The sequence below is a fragment of the Elephas maximus genome, chromosome 11 (genome assembly GCF_024166365.1).
Source record: "Elephas maximus indicus isolate mEleMax1 chromosome 11, mEleMax1 primary haplotype, whole genome shotgun sequence".
NCBI classification, from domain to species: domain Eukaryota; kingdom Metazoa; phylum Chordata; class Mammalia; order Proboscidea; family Elephantidae; genus Elephas; species Elephas maximus.
Genome location: NC_064829.1, coordinates 92311085 through 92334471, shown reverse-complemented (window position 1 = coordinate 92334471; position 23387 = coordinate 92311085). Strand labels below are relative to the sequence as shown.

The 23387-nt window shown below is 46.0% G+C and overlaps 1 protein-coding gene and 2 pseudogenes across 1 annotated transcript in view; 2 read left to right on the top strand and 1 right to left on the bottom strand.

Moving 5' to 3' along the window:
- Nucleotides 1–3313, top strand: part of LOC126086194 (uncharacterized) — a 54475-nt gene extending 51162 nt beyond the window's left edge. Inside the window, exons 11-12 of the mRNA XM_049902373.1 lie at nucleotides 438–731; nucleotides 2272–3313. Of these exons, the coding sequence (XP_049758330.1) occupies nucleotides 438–731; nucleotides 2272–2435 (458 nt within the window). The 3' untranslated portion in view covers nucleotides 2436–3313. The remainder of the gene's footprint in view (nucleotides 1–437; nucleotides 732–2271) is intronic.
- Nucleotides 3314–15168: 11855 nt separating this feature from the next.
- LOC126086193 (acyl-coenzyme A diphosphatase NUDT19-like) lies at nucleotides 15169–17029 on the bottom strand (annotated as a pseudogene).
- Nucleotides 17030–17658: 629 nt separating this feature from the next.
- Nucleotides 17659–22263, top strand: LOC126086192 (leukocyte immunoglobulin-like receptor subfamily A member 6; annotated as a pseudogene).
- The last annotated feature ends 1124 nt before the right edge of the window (nucleotides 22264–23387 follow it).

Below are 23387 nucleotides of genomic sequence, written 5' to 3'. Positions count from 1 at the left end.
AAATTTATTCTGTCTCAGGAAGGAGAACACAAGCTCTCCACAACCCTGGACTCACAGCCACACTCCAGTGGTGACTTCCAGGCCCTGTTCCCTGTGAGCCCCATGACTACCAGCTACAGGTGGACATTCAGATGCTATAGATACTATGAGACCACCCTTCAAGTATGGTCAGACCCCAGCGACACCCTGGAGCTCCTGGTCTCAGCTGTTGAAGTCAAATCCTACCCCATAAACTTTTTGAGGCCACAGACAGGTTGGCCCACGAGCCTTGTCTAGAAGTTTCCCAGGTGGGATAATCAAGTGAGGAGAACACCAATTTCCTGGGCCAGAGACACAGAGTGTGAAGGACAGTGAGATATGAAGATCCAAGATAAGAAAGGGAAGGTGTTTGGAAGGAACCTGCCCCTTCAAGTCCACTGCTTGCCTTTCTCTCCTAGGTGAACGTCCAGGAAGCCCTTCCTCCCTCCTGACCCAGTGGGGCCCCATTGTGGCCTCTGCAGAAAGTCTTATCCTCCAGTGTCACTCTGATGTTAAATATGACAGATTCACTCTATCCAAAGAGGGAACACGTGACCTTCCCCAGGGCCTTGGCTGGCAACCCCAGCGTGGGAACTCTCAGGTTGACTTCCCCCTGGGCCATGTGAACCGCACCCACAAGGGCCAGTACAGTGGATACAATCTCTCCCAAGAGTGGTTGGTCCCCAGTGACCCCCTGGACATACTGGTTGCAGGTAAGGAGTTCCAGGTGGCCTCATCCATGTGCTCTCACTCTGCACAGGCACTGTAGAGGAGCCCCAGGTATGCTGGTCTAAGGCTGGTGGCACCCCAGAAATGGAGGTACAGAAAAAGACAGGAATAGGAGGGGAAGAGTAAGGAACTCAGAGAAACCAGAGATAGACTGAGGGGCCCTCAGAACAAAGACCTGGTGAATTCTCATTTCAGAACCTAGGTGGAGGTGGGGCAACACCACACACTTCCTTCTTCTCTCCAGGAAAGCTCCTTACATACCTTCACTCTCAGCCCATTCAGCACCCGACGTGGCCTCAGGAGAGAATGTGACCCTGCAGTGTCACTCATGGAGCTCGATGGACACTTTCCTTCTCTCTAAGGAAGCAGGAGTTGATTCCCCCCTGCATCTTCGATCCGTACACCAAGCTGGGATGAACCAGGCCTACTTCACCATGGGTCCTGTGACCTCAGGCCACATGGGGACCTACAGGTGCTATGGTTCACTCAGTATCTCCCCCTACCTGTTGTCATATCCCAGTGGCCCTCTGAATCTTAAGGTCTCAGGTGAGGAGCCTCAGCCCCTGTGGTAACTATATCCTGATAGTCAGTTCAGAGCATTGTCCCCAGGCAAGCTCTGAGATAAGCTGGAAATGAAGAGTGAACAGATAAGGAGATTCCAGCCTATCAGAAGGTGAACATAAAGCAGAACCTCCCAGGCCTGTGGCATCCCATCCCTGAATTCTCAGGCAGAGCTGAAGGAAGAGAGAGGGAAAGAACAAGATGTGGATAAATCAAAAAGGAAACATTGTTTAGATTGAGGGGGGAAGACAGAGGCTCCCACACCTCCTGATGCCTCCATCTCAGAATCAGTACCTCTTGATGTCCCAGGCCCTCATCATCAGCTCTTGACCCTGTGGGTGATGAATAACACATTTACCCTGGATTCAGAGTAGTTTCTGAACTCATTTCAGTCCTGGTTCCAATACCCAGGGAAGGGATCTGTTCCGTAGAAGAACATGGAGGAGGGTGGACATTAAGCTCAGGACCATGGAACTGTGAGGGTACGGCAGTTGTTACCTCTGTGGTGGTCAGAGGAGAGGGAGATTCAGAGGTCTGAGCTGGAAGGAGAGAACTGGGGTTGATGGAGTAGAGAAGAGCAGTGCTCTGTCCCTCTCTCCTCCCTGTGCAGATTTCCCTGACTGGTTATGAGATATGAGGGGTAAACCCAGGGGCCTCAGGGAGTTGTGGGTGGGGGGAGAAGAGAGGAAGAGGGAGCAGATGCAAGGGCATCATGACGAAGGGAAGGTCATGTGGAGGGCTCATGAAGCTGAGATCAGCTTCAGCAGGAGCCCCTAGTGATATGAGCCCCTTTCCCACAGAAGCAGGCTCTCAGACAGGTAAGCCACAGGGACTCTGCCCAGGGGGAAGTACCGGGTGGAAACAGGGTCTGACCAAGAAAGTAGGGAAGGAGCTCCTATTTCAAGGGTCCCAAGTTGGAATAGTCTTGTGCAACTTTGAGTGACCTCACTTTTCTGCTTCCAGCCTCCACTTCCAAGAGTTACACAGTGGGGAACTGTGTGCGCATGGGCCTGGCTGGTATGGTCTTGCTGATCCCGGTGGTGATTTTGGCAGAAGCTGGGAACAGCCAGTGCAGATCTCAACATGGTTGCATGGGATGGAGACAAGCTGGTGCCACCAGAGATTAATTAGACTTCGGGCCCAGTATGGAGACGAGATGGTGTCAGCCAGACAGATTAGACTCCAGGACTTCTGGGAGGGCATCCCCAAGGACTCTGAGGCTCACAACTGGAACCCAAAAGAAACCAGAGCCCCCCATGGTCTGTGCATTGTGGGGAGCCAACAGTGAAGAGGTTTTCCCTAGGCCACTGCTGAATTCCTGCCAGGAGTCCTGGACCCTGTTCTCAGAAGTAACTGGGGAGAAGTGACATGCTCCATCTTCCTTTTGATTTGTCAATCTTCTGTCTTGGTGGGTTTCTCTCAATGTTTGATCTTAATATTCACGGTACATTGCCCCATTCCTTCTTGAATTTCTCTTCTCTCCTGGGCTATAAACAACAAATCCTGTTTCCCTGTAGCTTATGCTTCCTCTTCGTCTTCTTCTTTTCATGCTTTTTAGGTAATTATTAATTGTGTTTTTATTACAACTTTCAATTGTATATAGTTACAGTATAGAATTCAGTTTTTTTATTGTTAACTTTGCATTCTGCAAACTTGCTATTCTCACATATTAGTTATAATAGTTTTGTTGTAGATTCCTTATGATTTTCTATGTAGCTCACATATAATCTGAGAAGAAAGTTGTTTTATTTATCGTTTATCAATCTTTATGCCCTTTGCTTTTTGGCCTAGCAGTACTGCACTGTCTAGCACCTCCAATACAATGTTAAGTTATTGCCCCTTAATAAATATTTGGCTCAATAAAGAATTATATACTGAAAATTAATTCCTTGACAATACATTTCCAAAATCTCCCGATACCTATATTTGCGTTGGGAAGTCTGGTCTCAAGGAGGTTGTCATTCTATTGAGCATAAATTTCATTTTCTCGAGAAAGTAATTTTAACTTTGACTTTCTTTACCATGAAGGATGAAGATACAAGTTTCATTTGGAAATTTATGCATCCTAGTTAATAAAAAAAAAAAAAAAAATTTTTTTTTTTTTTAGTTAATGGTTTGTCTTTTTCTTATCTCTATAAAATGTTTAACTATTTATATCCAGGTTTGTTGCCAAACATTATTATCACTCTTTCAATTCTGACACTAGTCACAAGAGATAAATGCTGGCGTTTCTCAGCCCACAATCAATGTGTCTTAATTGTCTATTTAAGCTCAGTGCTGGGCATGGTCTTGGTCAGTGAGCAGAGATATTTCGGTCCCTATCGACAAACAAGAGGAAGTAGGTGCCACACCTTCCCACCTCACCTGGGAGCCCTGATGCCTCTCTGCCCCTGAGGATCCAGGTCTTCCTCTTCTGTGTCCACACAGAGGTGGAGTCTCCACCCCAATGGCCCCTTACAGGATTCAGACACCCATGATGAATCAGCTTTAGCCTTTGTTCTTTGCTGTGGTTCCTTCTCCATTTTGGGAACTTTAATTTCTCCTTTTATGCATATAACTGTGATATTCTGCATATTTCAGAAATATTATATGGAGCATATGGGGCAGTTCCACTCTGTCTTATAGGGTCACTATGAGTCAGAATCAACTCGACGGCACTGGTATATGGAGCATTTATTGATGTTCACAAGACAGAGCTCTTGAGTGGCTCTTCAATCTTCCAACTTGACTGTGGAGCCTGACGCCATGATCCTATCAGGTCCCAATCCCTCATGTCTTCAGCTGGTCTGGAAGTTAACAAGGATTGAGCCCCTTCATGTCCAGGCATCACTAACTCCCACAACCACTCTGAGGAGTGGGCTTCATTACAACATGTTTCATGAGGAAAATGAGTCTTAGAGGAGGGACATTGCTGCTAATAATGATCACAAGGGAAAGGGATAATAGCCCCAAAATTAAATAAAAATCATTGTTTACTCTCAAATCAGAGCTCAAACACAAATCACTGTTCCTAAAACTCAAAGATAGAATCACAGCATGAGCAGGAAAATCCTGCCCAAGGACACAAGGAGCACCGAGGAGGCAGAAATGGCTCAGAGGTTTGTTCCCAGGAAGATGGGGGTAAAGGTGCTGTGGGTAAGAAAGAAGGGAAGTCCATGATGGGGTCTGTGTAGTAGGAAAAAAAAAAAAAAATATGAGGACAGAAGGAAGAATTATGGTTCTTCCCACATTTCCCTATATTTGTACTCACAGCCACAGTGTAATTAGACTTTAACTGTACAGTTAGTTGTTAAAGTTTGTCTCCTCGGATCTGAGCTCTGTGGGATAGAGTATGAATCTGTGTCTTCCTGAAGCATCTCCAAGGACTGGCATAATGACAGGTAGTGGTAAGGCCCCAATAATGACATGACAGATAAGCTGAGTAGATGAGATGCCCTTGGCATAGGCTCTGAGATGGGACATGATGTCTCCTTGGTCACACTCAGCCTGGGGGGATGGAGACTCAGGATTGGTACCAGGATCTATAGGTTGCTAAGTCCAGCCCTTTCGAGATAGGTGAAGATCAGGTAGAAGGTCTCCAGGGTCAGGAGAAACCTCATTTCTGTCTGAATTATCTCCAGAAAGCCTAGTGGCCACTCAGTCCCAGCCCTGGGGAACTGAGAGCCAGGGTGCTGGGGAAGGGCTGTTCCCCTTCCTGTGGGGTGGCTGACATGACAGTCCCATGATGGGTAGGACACACCCTCCAAGTGTCCACACCCTGTGTGACTGTCTGTCCTGCTGAAAGTCATGGTCTCACTCATCTGCACAGATGAATACAGTGGGAGGAGACACGATGACTAACCTCCTAACTTCTCTGCTCTGCCTTGGTGAGATTGAAGAGGGGTAGGGGAACACTGGTCCAGGAGGGACGTCTAACTCAGAGCCAGGCCTGATCTGACCCAGGGCATCCGGAGGCAGAAGGGGAGGAGAGGATCTGCTCAGGCATCAGGGACAAATTGCTCACTGAGATCTCTCTTCCAGGGCTGAGTCTGGACCAGAAGAACCAAGCACAGGCTGGTGAACCCTTCCAGGTTTCCCAGATAGTGGTTCTGGGATAAAGGTGATAAGTCTAGGAGGGACCTTGAGTCTGAGAGCAGAGGGAACTGAAGTTAGTAAAGAATCCCGTTAAAATCCACTCTCACTCCCTTCCAGGGCCCTCCCCAAACCCATCATCTGGGTTGAGTCAGGCTCTGTGATCACCTCAAGGAACCCTGTGACCATTTGGTGTCAGGGGTCCCTGGAGGCTGAGGAGTACCATCTGCATTGAGAGGGAAGCCCATCACCCCGGGACACTCAGAACCCCTGGAGCCCAGGGACAAGGTGAAATTCTGCATTCTACACCTGACAGTAAAATATACAGGGCAATATCGGTGTTACTATTATAGCCACACTGGTTTGTCAGCACACAGTGATCCCCCTGGAGTTGGTGATGATGGGTGAGAGGACACCCAGGATCCCATCCTCAGGTTCTGCCTCTCAGGGAGGGGGTATTTTTTCACTGATGTCTTTCTGCTCACAGCCCAGCCCCGGGTAATATGCGGGGTAGCAGATTTAACGCATCTGCCTCCTTCTCTCCTAGGAGCTGATCACAAAACCCACCCTCAACCCTGCAAAGTCCTGAGGTGACCTCAGAAGGGAACATGGCCTTCCAGTGAGGCTCATGGTGGGGGTATTGTTACAGGGCAAGGCTTCCCAGCTTGGGACTAAGCCCTGCTTAGGTTCTTGCCTTCTACTAACTGAGAATGACCAGGAGAGGCCCAGAGGTTCCATACAAACAAAGGTTTATTAGCAGCAGAAAGAAAGCAGAGGTTCCCGAGTGGGGAACAGACAGAGACCAAGCAATGCTAGTCTCTGTTCCCCCAAACAAAGTTTTTCTGGGGCTTATATCGGTTTGGCGAGGATAAAACGGTAATGAATAATTAGTAGGTTTCTTTCAAGGGGCAGGTACTTCTCAGAAATAACAGTGCATACTAAATTAAGCTGGATGAGCATCTGGGATCCAAGATGGAACCCATAGCAAAGGCTTCCTGGATTGGGTGGCAGGATTTATTATGGGGTGACGCGTCTGTGCAGTCCCCCTGTGGTGCCAGTTCAATTCCTCTTGTGGGTACTTGTGTCAGGAGGAAGACACCCATTGGTCACCCTGCGGATGTCTGCACATGCTCCAGGGACCAGATCGGGTTGGTCCTTCTGAAAAAAATCTTACAAGGGAATATGTTGTTTGTGCTTTCCTTATCTCACATTCCAGGATGGGGATTTTGCATTAGCCAAGCATCTAGTACTCTAAGTTGCAAGTGTTGCAAGGCTCCTTGTCTAGGGGCTCAGTCCCTGTTTCTTCCCTATTTCAGTATGACAGGTTCATTCTGGGCTAAGGAAGGACAGCACAAGTGCTCCTGGACTCACAGCTACACTCTAGTGGGGATACCCATGCCTTGTTCCCTGTGGGCTTCGTGACCCCCAATCACAGGTGGACATTCAGATGCTATGGCTATTTCAACACCATCCCCATGTGTGGTCTAACCCCAGTGACACCCTGGATCTCCTGGTCTCAGGTGAAAAAGTCACAGCCTTGGCCATGAATGATCTAGGGCCTGAGACAGGAAGGATGTTGGGGAGAGAGGAGCACACAGATCCTGAGGCCTGTTCTAGAGTAAAACACCACAAAGTTGTAGTAAAGCAAAAAGAAAGGTTTTATTTGGCATATGTTCAAGTAGGCAAAAGTAGGGAAATAGACAAGCATGCTGTGAGAGCCACGTCTGCCAAAATCCAAGGAATATTACAGAATAGACAAAAGTGGGAAAACAGACAAGTATGCTACTACAGCCACGTCTGAGGAACGTTACAGAATCATCAGTGCATATTGTGACCCCAGTACCCCTCAGCATGTTTTCTCCTTTTCAAAATGGGCGACTGAGAGCTTGACAGAACTAACGCAGTGATGAACCTATAAGTTTTTCTCCTTCCTCTGCCTGCCTTCTCCTTCACATACCTTTGTTAAAGACTTTGTTTTGACCTAATGTTAATGAATTTGTTCTTTGTTTTAATCTGATGCAAACAGCTTAGTTTTGTTCTGTCTGACCACCTGTGACTTACAACTCCCCACAGGAAAATCAGAGCCCAGGTGTCTGATATGTATACCTTTAGTCTCCTAAAGAGTCTTTTGTCACTATCTTGTGATGAATAACTCCTCTGGCCAGGCCATCTGGAGACCACAAAGGCACTTCTAACCCTTGTAAGATTCTATATAAGCTCTAATGTAAAATTGCTCTTTGGGACTCCACAGAGACAGCTTGCGTTGCTGCTGGGTCCCCAGTGATATATATATATCTCCTTAATAAACTTTCTCACTCTTTCTGACTTAGAGTGTGTTTCATGGGCTTGACTGCTCCAGGGCAATATGGACCCTAATCAGGTAACATATATTAACATTACAAACCATTGAAAGCTTCACCTTTTCACAGATTGGTTAGAAACTGCTAAGTCATGGTGATTCTACATAATCATTGGTACAGGTTTCAGTAAAGACACTCAGGAGGGCCTTCACTGGTCCAAAAAATCGTACTATTCACTAAATGTTAATTGAAAAAGATAAGAGTGAAAAGTATGTGGGACCTTTGTGTTCTGTTTTATTAGTTTGTGTGAAAGGTTCCCTAAAAGATGTTTTCTAAGATTGTCCTAGCTATTGCCTTTATATCTCAGAGCCCAGTTTGATGTGTCCTTGTGAACCCTTGTGAGTCCAGCTCCAGCTGGATCACATTCTCTATGCTCAAGGACAGGGAATAATGGCTCCAATATTATCTCCTACATCAGACCAGAGACACAGAGCCATAAACACAGTGACAATGGAAACTCCAGCAGAGAGAGAAAAAAAAAAAAGCCACCTTATACAAATTCACTGCTTGTCTTTCTTTCCCAGGACTGTATAGGAAGCTCTGCCTCCTGACCCAGCAGGGCCCCATTGTGGTCACTAGAGATAGTCTGACCCTCCATTGTTGCTCTGATATCAGGTAAGACAGATTCTCCCTGTCCAAGGAAGGGGCAAGTGACCTCACCCAGCACCTTCGATGGCATCCCCAGCCTGGGCTGTTTCAGGATGACTTCCCTTGGGCCATGTGAGCAGCACCCATTAGGGCCAGAACAGATGTTATGGTGGATACAACCTCTCCCAAGGGTGGTTGGTCCCCAGCAACTCTCTGGATGTCCTGGTCACAGATGAGGAGCCCCAGACAGGTTCATCCAAGTGTTGTGACTCTGAATAGACCCTGCCCGGGCAGCCCCAGATGTAGTGGTCAAGGGATGTGGTCTGGATGAGTGTGAAGTCACTAGCTAGGTAGAAGAAGAAAGAGATGGGGCAGAGAGGTAGAGAGTGAGGAACTCAGAGAAAACAGCAACAAAACAGAAAAGACCACACATGGGGATGGTGTTGAAATAGCCATAGCATCTGAATGTCCACTCTGAGATGAATGAGTCCTCAGAGTGAGGACCCAGTGAGTTCTCAGCTCAGAACTGAAGTGGAGGTAAAGGCAGCCCCTCGACATTTCTTCTCTCTAGAGTAGATTCCTTACAAACCCTCCCTCTGGGCACAGCCAGGCCCCACTGTAGCCTCAGGAAAGAACGTGACCCTGCCATGTGAGTCAGAGTGCCCAATAGACACGTTACTTCTGTCCAAGAATAGGGAATCTAATCCCCCTCTGTGTCTCAGATCCCAGCTGCAAGCTGGGATGAACCAGGCCACCTCCACAACAAGCCCTGTGACTTCAGCCCACATGGGTACCTAAAAGTGCTACAGTTCACACAGTACCTCTCCCTACTTGTTGTCACAAGCCAGTAACCCTCTAGAGCTCACAGTCTCAAGTGAGCAGCCCAGCCTCTGTCCTTCCTGAGTCTGATGGTCAGTTCAGGATGTTGTCCTCAGGGAAGTCCTGAGAAATGTTGGAAATAAAGAGATCCCAGAGTAAGGTTTCACAAGAGGAGAATCCAGTCCATGAGAGAGTGGACATAGACCGGGACAATCCACCCCTCAGCATCCTTTCCCTGAATTCTCAAACAGGGCTAAAGGAAGAGAGCAAGCTGGAAAAGAAGAGATGTGGGTGAACCTACAGAAAATCATGCTTAGAGAAGATGAGACACTCATACTCATTCCCCTCCCGTTGTCTCCATGCCTGAATCAGAACTTCTGAGTGTCCCAGCTCCTCACCACCAGGTCTTGACCCCATGGGTGGTGAGTAACAGCCAATGTTTCGCCATGAGAAGCTTCTAAACTAACCACAATCCTGTTCACAATAATCATGGAAGGGATCTGTTCCAGAGGGGTAGGTATGAAGGTAAACATTAGGGTCAGGGCCAGGTGGCCTCCAGGGAGTATGAGGATGGTGCACTTGTTACCTCTGTGATGGTCACAGGAGAGGGAGAGCCAATGGCCAGAGCCTGAAGGAGGGACCAAGGTTGATGGTGTAGAGAAGAGTGGTGATTTGTCCCTCACCCCTCCCAGTGCAGATTTCCCAGGAGCCACCACTCCCCCCACAAGGAACCAGGTGCCAGGTGAGATGAAAAAGGAGTTGCTTATTCTAGGTGTCTGGGTTATGGTGGAGATTCCCTGGGAGGCAGGAGCTAAGATCGTTTTCCCTCAGCCTCTCCTTGGAAGTTGACATTCTGAAAATGTCTTTTTCAGTTCTGACCATGAGTTTCCACATCTGAATTAGAGAAAAAAGCCTGTCATTTATCACAAAAGTCACTCTCATTTGTGACCTTCTGGGCTTCTGACTCAGAAACAATGTATAAATGCAAGGAAACCAGACACTATAGGGATGCCATCTGCCTAAGCTAGAGAAGGGTTCATTGTGAAAGCAGATAAAAGTGCTGACATGAATAGGGAGAAAATAAAACAGAACCTAGAGGGAATGTTGGGCTGAGATGCTTTGTCTCCTTATTCTCTCTGCTTTCCTCATTCTCAGAGCCTCCTGTTAACATCATCCCATTACTGAAGATTCCAGGGTCCAAGAATGGTTAGTAACCTAGTATGTTCAGCTTGGAGGGTGGGATGCACACAGGGCACATGACCTATTCAAGGGGATGGAGATCGAAACCTCCATTCTAGGATGTTGTGTTGAATGTGACCTGTCATGACCCTCAATGACCTATCTCTCTGTGTGTCATTGTCCCCAGGTCAACCACTTCCAGATTTCATAGTAGTGATTCTCATCCACATGGACCTGTCTGGCTTGATCCTGGTGGCCCTCGGGGTGTTAGTATTTTGGGCATGGCATAGCCAGAGAAGAAACAAAGAGGTTAATTGAGGAAGGAATTGCATGCACCCTGTGGGGCTGGTAGAGCCTCAGAAAAACCACACACATAAAGTTTTGGTGATGACGAAGGTTCTGAAGAGATGGGGCTTCAAATGTGTGAACTTTGTGCTAAGGATCTAAAGACAGGAAAACAATATTGTCAGTGCAGGATGCAATGACTGGTGACTGGAGGTTGGGAAAGCTCCTGGGAGGAGGCTCCTCTCCCATGAACCTGGTTTGCTTGTCCTTCACTTTGCTGTCTTCTTACATCTTCTTCTCACAGACTTGCAGCTTGCAACAGGATGCTACATCTGACATGAAGACTTCGTGCCTATACTTCCACTTTGCTTTATGCTCTATTCCAACAGTATGTATTGCAAATGTCTTCTTCATAATTTCTGCATTTCCTGATGTGAGTTGCCAAGTTTTCGTGTCTTCAGCTACAAGTACAGACATTTAGGTAATGTGGTTGAATAACTGAAAGAGTGGACTAAAATTAACACCCAACCTGGACTGTGCACGCCCAGAATGCTACCCCAACACCCAGAGGGTTCTGCATTGTCCTCTCTCTTCACCAGGTGCTGCATGGTATGGCTACTCCCACATCATCAGCACCTGAAATCAGCACTGTGTTGTGCGATCTCATGCAAGTGACAGCCCATCTGTGACCCTCTGTGTCTTCCTGTGTAACCAGTCATGATACTGGTTCCTTAAGGGCTGTGATGCTGTATCAAAGAAGATTGTTAATTCTAAGACAATAGGCACCAGTTTGCTGTTATTGCTGTTTTGTTTGTTTGTATTTCAATGTCAATAGTTGGAGAAAGGATGGAGCAAGTAGAATTTTACACACTGCTGGTAAGAGTTATAAACTGCTCCAGCCAGTTTAGGGAGTAATTTGTAATTTTCTGGTTAAGGCTAAGAGAAATATAGCTATGACTAAGGCGACCCACATCACACCTAGAGATACGGCCCCAGGATATATGCACAAGAAATATGAGAGGAACTTTGTTCCCATAAGCCAAAATCTGTAAACAAACAAACAAACAAAAAACCCATGAACAAAAAAGGAATAGATATTTAGTGTTAGATTTATGTATCAGAATATGATACATCGATGAAAAATGCATAAACTAGAACTACAGACTGATCCGTCCTCCACAAATCTGGAGACACTCAGTGCTTTGGAATCAGTGGGTGTGTGGAATATGGAAATTACCCAGATTAAAACAGCCGGATCAATAGAAAGTCTTTTTATAAAAATGTAGAACTCATTGCTCTCCCACATCCAAAATAAGAATCTGAAAACTTGGAGTGTCTCACTTTAAAAACAGGAAAAAGCTCCAGAGAAAAGCCCTCCACGTATTGTCCTTTAGAAATCCGACTGGAACATCTGCTTGAAAATCTGGTCCACCTAGTCTGTAATTTGACATGTAAATAAGAAAAGCTAAATTTTAGGGAAAAATTTTCCCCCGTCTTAAGTCTAATGGCCTTTGATTGAAAAAAAGCTTGGAATGAAGTCATTCTGGGTTAGAGAACATTCAAGACTAAGTCTTTTCTCATGCCTTTAATTGGGGTTAAGATGATCAATCTGAATTCTGGGGTTAAGTCCACTGTCCATAGGATCCACTACAGCTAAGCAATGGTTGTGGATCAGGCCAGGGCTTTAGTCTATGTTGAGAGTATACTTCTCATTCCCACTCACTTAGTAGCGCTGAGAAAGGAAGTGAGGGAGTTATGGGTAGGGTGGAGTATTCAGAGTCTAGCACATGCTCCGAATGACACAGCCAAGTGGATAGTTGATCTACAATAAAGAATAGTACACATGCTGGCGTATGGGCCCCCCCCCATATAACAGTAAACTCCCGAACTGATCGGCTTTAACTAAATCCAACAAGAACGTGAACCCCCATCCCAGAGAAGCAACTGGGGATTAGAGCTGAGAATTTCCTTTTCCCACGTTACATGATATGTAATTGAAAATGAAATGTGGGTCATATGAATCCCAGAATATGCCACCAAATCAGAAGAGAGATTAACCATTCATTCCAATTAAGTAGTGCTTTGAGCATGTCACAAAGGCTCAGTTCCAGTACGAAACACTTCCAGGAATCAATTGGACTTAAACACTCCCGTGATATATTTATTTCTTCTAATGTGTTAGGCTTCACTCATTTCAAGATCTTGGCCCATGACAGTCTGTAATGCTTTTCCTCTCCTTCCGCATAACATCTCTTTATTTATGCAATGCCAATTCATTCCTGACACCTGATCTAAAATTCCCCCCAAATACCCTCAATCCCAAATTCATAAAATAGTTTATGTCTGTCTTTATCTTTTGTTGTCCTATTGCTTTAAACTTTTAATTCATAAGGTCCATCTTAGTTCCAATTTTAGATGTATTTGTGTGATCATTTTATTAATGTAGTTTTTTCCTACTACACCGGACCTTCCCTGAGGGCAGGGAATATAACTGCTTTCTCAGCTTTATCTCTTCATTTCCTGCGACCACCACTGGGACGTGATTGAAATGCTTAAATTCCTTTGCAATAAAAACCGGTAAGATTTACTCAATGATGAGTAGATGAATAAACGAGCAAAACTCAAAAAAGACTCCTAGACTAGTTAGGGTTGGGAATGTTGAGGAGTTAGAGAAGGGATCGTATCCATGAACACAAATCTCACGACAGTTTCAGTTCTCTGCTATTCCAAAAGCAGGACCTAAGACGAGGACATGCGTGCAGGAAAAATTACTGAGTTATCTCTGCTGTAGGTCATGTGGACAAGCCTCCACCAGCATCTGTAATAGTGTACAGAATACTATCCAGAAATTTCCTTAAAAAGAACAAGACACATGGGTATATAGCCATTCGCTTACATCCTCTATTCATTTAGGTTCTCCTGGGGATTGCTAGATTCTTCACAGTTTTGAGCTACACTTGTTTCCGATAAGATCCTTACACAGAAATATGGGGAGACACATGGTATCCTTGAAGTGGGAGACAGTCTGCACAATCCTGAGACCTACAGAAGCGTCAATCATATCAAATGTGATATCAGTGGTGACCCAAAGGGATGTGAAATGGATGCTAAATGCATATGCTAAAAAACCAGTATTAAACTATTAAATTCAGTGCATTTAATACAGTTTCTGGCTATTTGATTCCTAGCCTTTCTGCAAAACTCTGTATCTCTGCCTTCAGAACCATAAAACTAAGTTTATTCTACATCTTCTATAATCTCTGTTTCCTCTTCCTCTTTCTCCTACCAATGTTTCAATTCTGAAGTTAGAATCTCCGGTCACCCTTTTAAGGAGAACAGAACCAAAAACTGAGTAGTCATGGCCTAGAACAGACTACCATTCCAGATGATTCCAGCCTACACCCCATTAGAACCGATGTTTATTAAGAGTTGGGCAATTGAAACACTCAACACAGCAACTATCTAAAGACGCAGACTATATCTTATAGCCATTTGAAGGTCACTGACTGAGTGAAGTAGGAAATGGGCATTGATTTCTTGCCTAGAGCTTTCTGTGCATAGTCTGACACAGCAGAGCACTCAGATAAGAGTGTCCTGGAGCAAAGGAGTTTTGATATAGAATGCTCTAGAAGGCTGAGGGAACAAAAGGCTAAAACCAAAGGGCTTCCTTAACTAGTATGTCATCTGGTTCCATCAGCTCTTACAGAAACTTCTGGAAAACCCATCCTCAAAAGAATGACTTGTTCTTATGCTTTTTTTTTTTTTTAATTGTTTTCTACTTCAGGATTTTTGTTTTTGCAGTATTATGTGCACTCCAAATTGGACATCTCACTACACTTCTTCCATTTGCAATAATTTTAATTTGCTCTCTGTAGGCTCTGAAACCACACGCTTCTACTTCAAAAGCTTTTGTTTTAATCTTTCAGTCATCTACAGTACATCTGTGAATGATTTTTTTCAGAGAGGCTGGAATCTTCAGAGCTTGTACATAAATAAGAATTATTTCTGTGACTCTCACACATGACTTGACATATTGAGTCATACATAGGCTTCCCTCGCAACATGTTATATTTGGTTTTAAATGGAATTGTACTTAATCATCAAAGCTAAAGACACAGCATGAAAATAATGACATTACCACTTGAAGTTTGTCTCAGTCTACTGTTCCCCATCTGATATGTCACCCAATTCCAGCAGAAAGCCTAAGGAACTGATGAATCAACCTTCTAAGCACTGGACCAGTGCTAACACACTGAACAACTGGGAGAAAAACGACAGCAGAACATCTTATTTAAACTTTTGCCATAGTAGAAACCCTTGTGAAATCTTTTTCTCATTTTGGTAACAAGATCATTAATACCTTATAGTTGTGGCACACTGTAAGGTTTAAGGAATAAAATAAGCAAGAGAGTTCAGTAATGCACTTGACATAACAATGTTCTATAACTTTTACAAGCACAGGGTTCCTTAAATTTCAAGCAAGTTTAGTCAACCCTCATTCATTAGGACTACTTCAACTAGGCCATCTTCCAAAGAAGCAATACCCTACATATGGCTCTTACCTACTTACAAAGGGCTTAGGATAAACATGTTTATACTTTGAACAGTCACGCGGATATTACAAAGATGGCGATCACACATCACTACTCAGTGAAATTTCTTGCCCTCCTTCATGATGTCTTCAATTTTTTCTCAGTGGATACATTATTTTCTAAAGTGTCTGAATCTTCCCAGTACACTGCAGCTCCTGGTAAAAGCTGGAGTGCCCCATCAGCAGTTAATAATGTGCTCGGCAGCCATCCTTCCCTCCCTTCTAAGGCGCGATGCAAACACAATTTGTGCAAGTCTGAGAGAGAGGCCAAATTTTCTAGTCTTCTTATTTGGTAGAACTGTAAGGGTGCCAACCAAATTGCTTTTGATAGGAACCTTTCAGTTGCTTCTGACGGAGATGACCACTAGCAGCCCACCACCCTGGCCACGTCCGGACCCGCGGCCAGCGGTTCGCTCAGGCAGCACGGAAGGAAGGCCCTGTCCAAGCGAGGGCCGCCGGGGCGCACGAGCGGTGGCAGCCAGGCGCTCCAGTCGTGCGGCGCCCAGATGTCCGGCGAGCAGCCCAGGCGCGCGCACAGGCGTGGGAAGTGGCGTGGGTCGCTGCGGACGCGAGCGCGCCCAGCGGCCAGGTGAGGCGGCGGCGGGAGAGCGCAGCCTGGCTCCGGCCCTGCCCTGGCCCCAGCCCCGACCCAGCAGGCCCAGGTGCGGCGGCGGGTCCCGGGCGGGCTCGCAGCAACAGGACGCCTGCCTCCTCCAAGGCCTCGCGGATTATTAATTGTGTTATTATTACAACTTGCAATTGTGTTGTTACAATGTAGAATTCAATTTTTTTATTACTAACTTTGTATCCTGCAAACTTACTATACTCACTTATTACAATAGCTTCATTGTAGACTCATTACCTTCTATGTAAGTCATGTGTAATCTGAGAATAAATTTATTTTATTTATTCTTTATCAATCCTTATGCATTTTTTTTCTTTGCCTAGCCATATTGCACTGTCTGGCATCTCCAGTACAATGTTAAATTATTGACCCTTAATAAATATTTGTCTCAGTATAGAATTCTATATAAAAAAAAAAAAAAAAAATATACTCACAATTAATTCCTTGTCGATATCTTTCCAGTATCTCCTGGGACCTATATTTGCTTTGGGAGTCTGGTTCCAACAAGTCTGTCATTCTGTTGAGGATAAATTCCTTTTTCACCACAAAGTAATTTTAGGATTATTTTTTAAAGTTTAAACTTGAGCTTCCTTACTTTATCATGGAGGGTCAAGACACAAGTTTTATTTGGAAATTTATGCACCCTAGCTCATGGTTTGTCTGCTTTTGTCCCTATAAGTGTTAAATCAATTATATCTTGGTCTGTTGTCAGACATTATTCTCACTCTTTCAACTCTGATCTCACAGGAGATAAATGCTGGCCCATCTCATTCTATAGTCAATGTATCTTAACTGTCTATTTAAGCTCATTGCTGGCCTTGGTCTTGGTCAGTGAGCAGAGATATTTTGATGCCTGCCACCAAACATGAGAAAGGGGGTGCCACACCTTCCCACCTTACCTGGGGGCCCAGACCTCTCTCAGCCCCTGAAAGCCCAGGTCTTCCTCTTCTCTGTCCACACAGAGGTGGAGCCTCTGCCCTAATGACCCCTCACAGGTTTCAGGTACCAGTGACTTACCATCTTTGGCCTTAGTTCTTTGCTGTGGTTCCCTCTACATTGTGGGAACTTTCATTTCTATTTTTATGCATGTCTGTGATATTCTGGATATTTCAGAACTATTATATGGAGCTTTTCTTGATGTTCAGAAGACAGTTCTTGGGCAGCACGACCATCCTCCACTTTGACGGTGGAGCCTGACACCATGATCCTCTTGGGTCCCGATCCCTCGTGTCTTAAACTGGTCTGGAAATTAACAAGGATTGAGCCTCTTCATATCCAGGCATCACTAACTCCCACAACCACTCTGAGGAGTGGGCTTCATTACAACACACTCCAAGAGGAAAAAGAGTCTCAGAGGAGGGACATTGCTGCTCAAGATCTTACAGAAAGGGAATGAGAGGCTCAAAATTAAATAAAAATCAAATTGTACTCTCAAATCAGAGTTCAAACACAACTCACCATTCCCTGAAACTCAAAGACAGAACCACAGTATGAGAGGAAAATTCTGCCCAAGGACACAAGAAGCATGGAGGAGACAGAAAAACCTTAGAGGTTCGTTCCCAGGAACATGGGGGTAAAGATGCTGTAAATAAGAAAAAAAGAGGTCCATGATGGGGTCTTTCTAATAGGGGAAAAATAAAAAACTGTGTGAGGGCAGGAGGAAGGATCATGGTTTCTTCATACATTTCTCTGTATTTCTTTTTGTACTCACAGTCACGGCGTAACTAGACTTTAACCGTATAGTTAGCTATTGACCTTTGTCTCTGTGAACCTGAGCTCTACAGGGCAGAGTATGAATATGTCTTCCTGCAAAATCTCTAGGGACTGGCGTGATGACAGGCAAAGATAATGGCCCAATAATTACAGGTTGCACAATAAGCTGAGGGAGTAGAGATGTCATTTTTTGAATAGTCTCTGAGAAGGGAGGTGACGTCGCCTTGGTCACATTCAGTCTGGGAGGGGTGACTCAGGATTGGCACCAAGATCTATTGACTGCTACACCCAGCCCTTTTGAGATGGGTGAAGATCAGACAGACAGCACCAGGGTCAGGAGAAACCTCATTTCTATTTGAAATATCTCCAGACAGCCTAGTGCCCACTTAATCCCAGCCCTGGGGAAAGGAGAGCCAGGGTGCTGGGAAGGGCTGTTCCCCTTATAGGGCTGCTGACATGACACATCCCCCAGCGGGCCACATCCTGTGTGTCTGTGTGTTCTGCTGAGAGCCGTGGTCTCATCTGCACAGATAAATACAGTAGGGGGAGACGCCATGACTGCCATCCTAACTTCCCTGCTCTGCCTTCATGAGATTCAAGGAGGGAGAAGGGAACACTGGTGTGGGAGGGGTCCCTGGCTCAGGCCAGACCTTGTCTGACCCAAGGCATCTGGAGATAGAAGGGGAGGAGAGGATCTGCTTAGGCATCAGGGACATCTTACTGGGATCTCTCTTCCAGTGCTGAGTCTGGGTTGGGGGGAGAGGAGGATTCAAGTGAAGCCAAGTGAGTCTTTCCCAGGTTTCCCAGGTCCTTGTCCTGGAATAATGATGAGTTTCAAAGGCACCTCGTGGGTGAGAATGGAGGGAACTGGGTTTATGTGAATAAGCCCATTAAAATCCAGCCTCTGCTATCTTTCCAGGGACTCTTCCAAAACCCATCATCTGGCCTGAACCAGGCTGCATGATCACCTGGGGGAAGCCCATGACCGTCTGGTGTCAGGGAAGCATGGAGGCTGTGAAGTACTATCTGGTAAAAGAAGAAAGCTCAATGCCCCGGGTCGGACAGAATCCACTGGAGCCCAGAAAAAAAAACAAGTTCCCCATTCAAGTCATGACAAACAACTATACAGGGCGATATTGCTGTTTCTATCACAGCCACAGTGTCCAGTCAGCACTCAGTAACATCCTAGAGGTGGTGGTGACAGGTGAGAGGACACTCAAGGTCAGCCTCAGGCTCTGGCCATCAGGGAAGAGGTCTGCTCTCACAGCCCAGCCATGGGCGATAAGGATGGAAGTATGAGCCCCAATTGAACACATCTGCCTCCTTCTTTCCTAGGAGCCTACAGAAAACCCACCCTGTTAGCCCTTCCAAGCCCTGTGGTAACCACGAGAGGAAACGTGATCCTCCACTGTGGCTCATGGCAGGGGTATGACAGATTCATTTTCTATAAGGAAGGAGAACACAAGCGCTCCTGGACCCTAGACTCACAGCCACATTCCAGTAGGCATTCTCACGCCTTGTTCCCTGTGGGCCCCATGACCCCCAACCACAGGTGGACATTCAGATGCTATGGCTATTTCGGACCAATCCGCATGTGTGGTCTCAATCCAGTGACACCCTGAAGCTCCTGGTCCCAGGTGAGGAAGCCCAATCCTGACAAAAAACACTTTGAGGCCTCAGGGAAGTTATGGGGAGTCTTGTTGCTGGGGAGCCCCAGGAGGGAAGGTACAGTGAGGGCAGCATAGAGATCCTGGGCCAGAAACTCAGAGTGTGACCGACAGGAAATCGTTGAGGCCCAAGATGAGGGAAGGGAGGTATTTGGGAGGAACCTGTCCCTTCAGGTCCTCTGCTTGTCTTTCTGTCCTAGGACTGTATAGGAAGCCCTCCCTCCAGACCCAGCAGGGCCCCATCATGGTCCCTGGAGAGAGCCTGATCTTTCACTGTAGCTCTGACTTCAGATACAACAGATTTGCTCTGTCCAAGGAGGGGACAGGTGAACTTCTCCAACTCCTTGGCTGGCAGCCCTAGGCTGAGCTCTCTCAGGCCAACATCCCCCTGGGCTGTGTGAGCCATGCCCATGGGGGTCAGTACAGATGCTAAGGTGGATATAACCTCTCCCAAAAGTGGTTGGCCCCCAATGACTTCCTGGAAGTCCTGGTCCCAAGTGTTGTGACTCTGAATAGACCCTGCCTGGCAGCCCCTGATGTGATGGTCAGGGGGTAGGAATGTGTGTGGAGTCACCAGCTAGGCAGAAAAAGAAGGACAGGAAAGGAAGGTGGAGAGTGAGGAAGTCAGAGATAATAGCGACAAACTAGAATGGATGGGTCCTCAGAGTGAGGACCTGTGAATTCTCAGCACAGAACCAAGGTGGAGGTAGGGGCAGCTACTCACCCTTTCTTCTTCTCTCTAGGACAGATTCCTTGCAAACTCTCCCTCTGGGCACAGCCAGGTCCCTCAGGAAAGAATGTGACCCTGTGGTGTGAGTCAGAGAGCCCAGTGGACACTTACCTTCTGTCCAAGGAGGGGGAAGTTAATCCCCCCCCCCCCCCATTTCTCAGATCCCAGGTGTCAGTTGGGCTGAACCAGGCCATCTTCACAATAAGCCCTGTGACTTCAGCACACCAGGGAAGCTACAGGTGCTGTGGTTCACACAGTACCTCTCCCTACCTGTTGTCACAACCCAGTGACTCTCTGGAGCTCATGGTTTCAGGTGAGCAGCCCAGCTTCTGTCCTCCCTGAACTGATGGTCAGTTCAGGGTACTGTCCTCAGGAAAGTCCTAGGAAATGTTGGAAATAAGGGGAGTACAGAGTGAAGTTTCACAAGAAGAGGATCCAGTCCATGAGAGGGTGGACATAGACCAGGACAACCCACCCCTCAGCATCCTTTCCCTGAATTCTCAAACAGGGTTGAAGGAAGAGAGCAGGCTGAAATAAGTTGTGGATGAACCTACAGGGAATCTTGCTTAGAGAAGACAGAGGCACCCATACTCATTCTCCTCCTATTGTCTCCATCTCTGAATCAGAACCTCTGGGTGTCCCAGCCCCTCACCACCAGGTCCTGACCCCATGGGTGGTGAGTACCTGTCATTCTTGGGCAGTGAGTAGCTCCTAAACTCACACCAACGCTGTTCCCAATACTCAGGAGAGGGGTCTGAATCCCAGGGGAGCAGGTGTGAGGGTGAACATTAGGGTCAGGGCCAGGAGGCCTAGAGGGACCGTGAGGATGGGGCAGTTATTACCTCTGTGATGCTCAGAGGAGAGGGAGAGTCAGTGGTCTGAGCCTGAAGTAAGCTACCAAGGTTGATGGTATAGAGAAGAGTGATGGTCTGTCCCTCACCAACCCAGTGCAGACTTCCCAGGAACCATCACTACTCCCTCAAGGATCCAGGTGCCAGAAGAGATTACACAAGAGGTGTTTATTCTAGGCATCTGGGTTATGGGTGGGATCCTCTGGGAGGCAGGAGCTGAGACTGTTTACTCTCAGCCTCCCCTTGGAACTTCAAATTCTGAAAAAGCCTTTTTCACTTCTGACCATGAGTTTCCAGGTCTGAATTAGAAAAAGAAGCCTGTCCTTGATCACCAAAGTCACCCTCGTTTGTGAACTTCTAGACATCAGACCCAGAAACAACATATAAATGCAAGGAAACCAGACACCATAGCTATGTCATCTCACCAAAGCCAGGATAGGGTTCATTGTGAAAGCAGATAAAAATGCTGACGTGAGTAGGAAATAATAAAAGAGAGCCTAGAGAGAATGTTGGGATGTTTGTCGCTTTATCCTCTCTGCTTTCCTCATTCTCAGAGCCTTCTATTAACATCACTCCATCAGTGAAGATGCCAGATTCCAAAATGGTAAGTAACCTAGTATGTTCATCTTGGGGAGTGGGACGCACACAGGGGATGACCTGTTCAAGGGGATGGAGATCAAAACCTCCATTCTAGGATGCTGTGTTGAATGTGACCTGTCATGACCCTCAATGACCTCTCTGTCCCACTGTCCCCAGGTCAACCACTCCCAGATTTCATAGTAATGATTCTCATCCACATGGGCCTGTCTGGCTTGATCCTGGTGGCCCTAGGTGTGTTAGTATTTCAGGCATTGCACAGCCAGAGAAGAAACAAAGAGGTTTACTGAGGATGGAGCTGCATGCGCCCTGTGGGGCTAGTGGAACCTCAGCAAAACCACACACATAAAGTTTTGATGACGAAGAAGGTTCTGAAGAGGTGGACCTTCAGATGTGTGAACTTCGTACTGAGGAACTAAAGACAAGAAAACAATATCACCAGTGCAAGAGGCAATGATTGGAGGTTGGGAATTCTCCTTGGAGGAGGTTCCTCTCCCATGAGCCTGTTTTGCTTGTCTGTCACTTTGCTGTCTTTTCGTATCTTCTCACACACTTGCAACATGATGCCACATCCAACATGAAGATTTTGCGCCCAACCTCCTCTTCGCCTCATGCTCTGTTCCAACATTGTCCATTGCAAATGTCTTCTTCATAGTTTCCACAATCCCTGATGTGAGTTTCCAAGTCTCCATGTCTTCAGCTGAAAGTACTGGGACTCAGGTAATGTGGTTGAATAACAGAATCGATGGACTAAAATTTACATCCAACCTGGACTGTGCATGCCCTGAATGCTACCCCAACACCCAGAGGGTTCTGCATGCTCCTCTCTCTTCACCAGGCACTGCATGGTACGGCTACCCCTGCATTGTCAGCACCTGAAATCAGCACTGTGTTGTGCCACCTCATGCAAGTGACAGCCCATCTGTGAGACTGTATGTCTTCCTGTTTAAGCAGTGATGATACTTTCTCCTTAAGGGCTGTGGTGCTGATCAAATAAGATTGTTAATTTTAAGCCAATAAGCACTCGTTCATTCTTGTTGCTGTTTTGTTTGTATTTCAATGTCAATTGTAGGAGGGAGGATGAAGCAAGTAGAAGTTTACAAACTGCAGATACAAGTTATAAATTGCATCAGTCAATTTAGGGAGTAATTTGGAAATTTCTGGTTGAGGTGAAGTGAATCGTAGCAATGACTAAGCTGCCCCACACCACACCTAGAGACAGGGCTTCAGGATATATGCAAAAAGAATGTGAGAGAAACTTTGTTCTCATAAGCCAAAATCAGTAAACAACAAAAATCCACCAACCAAAAAAAGAGTATTTTGTGTTAGATTTATGTACTGGATTATTATACATCAGTGAAAAATGCATAAACTAGAATGACAAACTGGTCTGTCCTCCAGAAATCTGGAGACACTCGGTGTTTTGAAAAAACTGGGTGTGTGGAATGTGGAAATTACCCAGGGTAAAAACAGATGAATCAATACAAAGTATTTTTATAAAAAAACGTAGAGCTGTTTGCTCTCTCACATCCAAAGTAACAATCTGAAAACTTGGAGTGTCTCACTTTAAAAACAAGAAAAATCTCCAGAGAAAAGCCCTCCACATTTTGTCATTTAGGAATCGGACTGTAACGTGTGGTTGAACGTCTGGTCAACCTAACCTGTAACTTGACATGTAATTAAAATAAGCTAATTTTAGGGAAGAAAATTTCCATGCCCGAAGTCCAATGGCCTTTGATTGAAAAAAACTTGAAGTTATTCTGGATTAGTGAGAATTCGAGACTAGATTTTTTCTTATGCCTATTATTGGGACTAAGATGATCAGTCTGGATTTTGGGGTTAAATTCATTGTCCATAGGATCCACTACAGCTACGTAATGGGCTTTTTTCTAAGTTGAGAGTACACTTCTCATTCCTACTCACTTAGTGCTGAAAAAGGAAGTGAGGGAGTTATGGGTAGGGTGGAGTATTCAGGGTCTAGCACATGCTCCGAATGACACAGC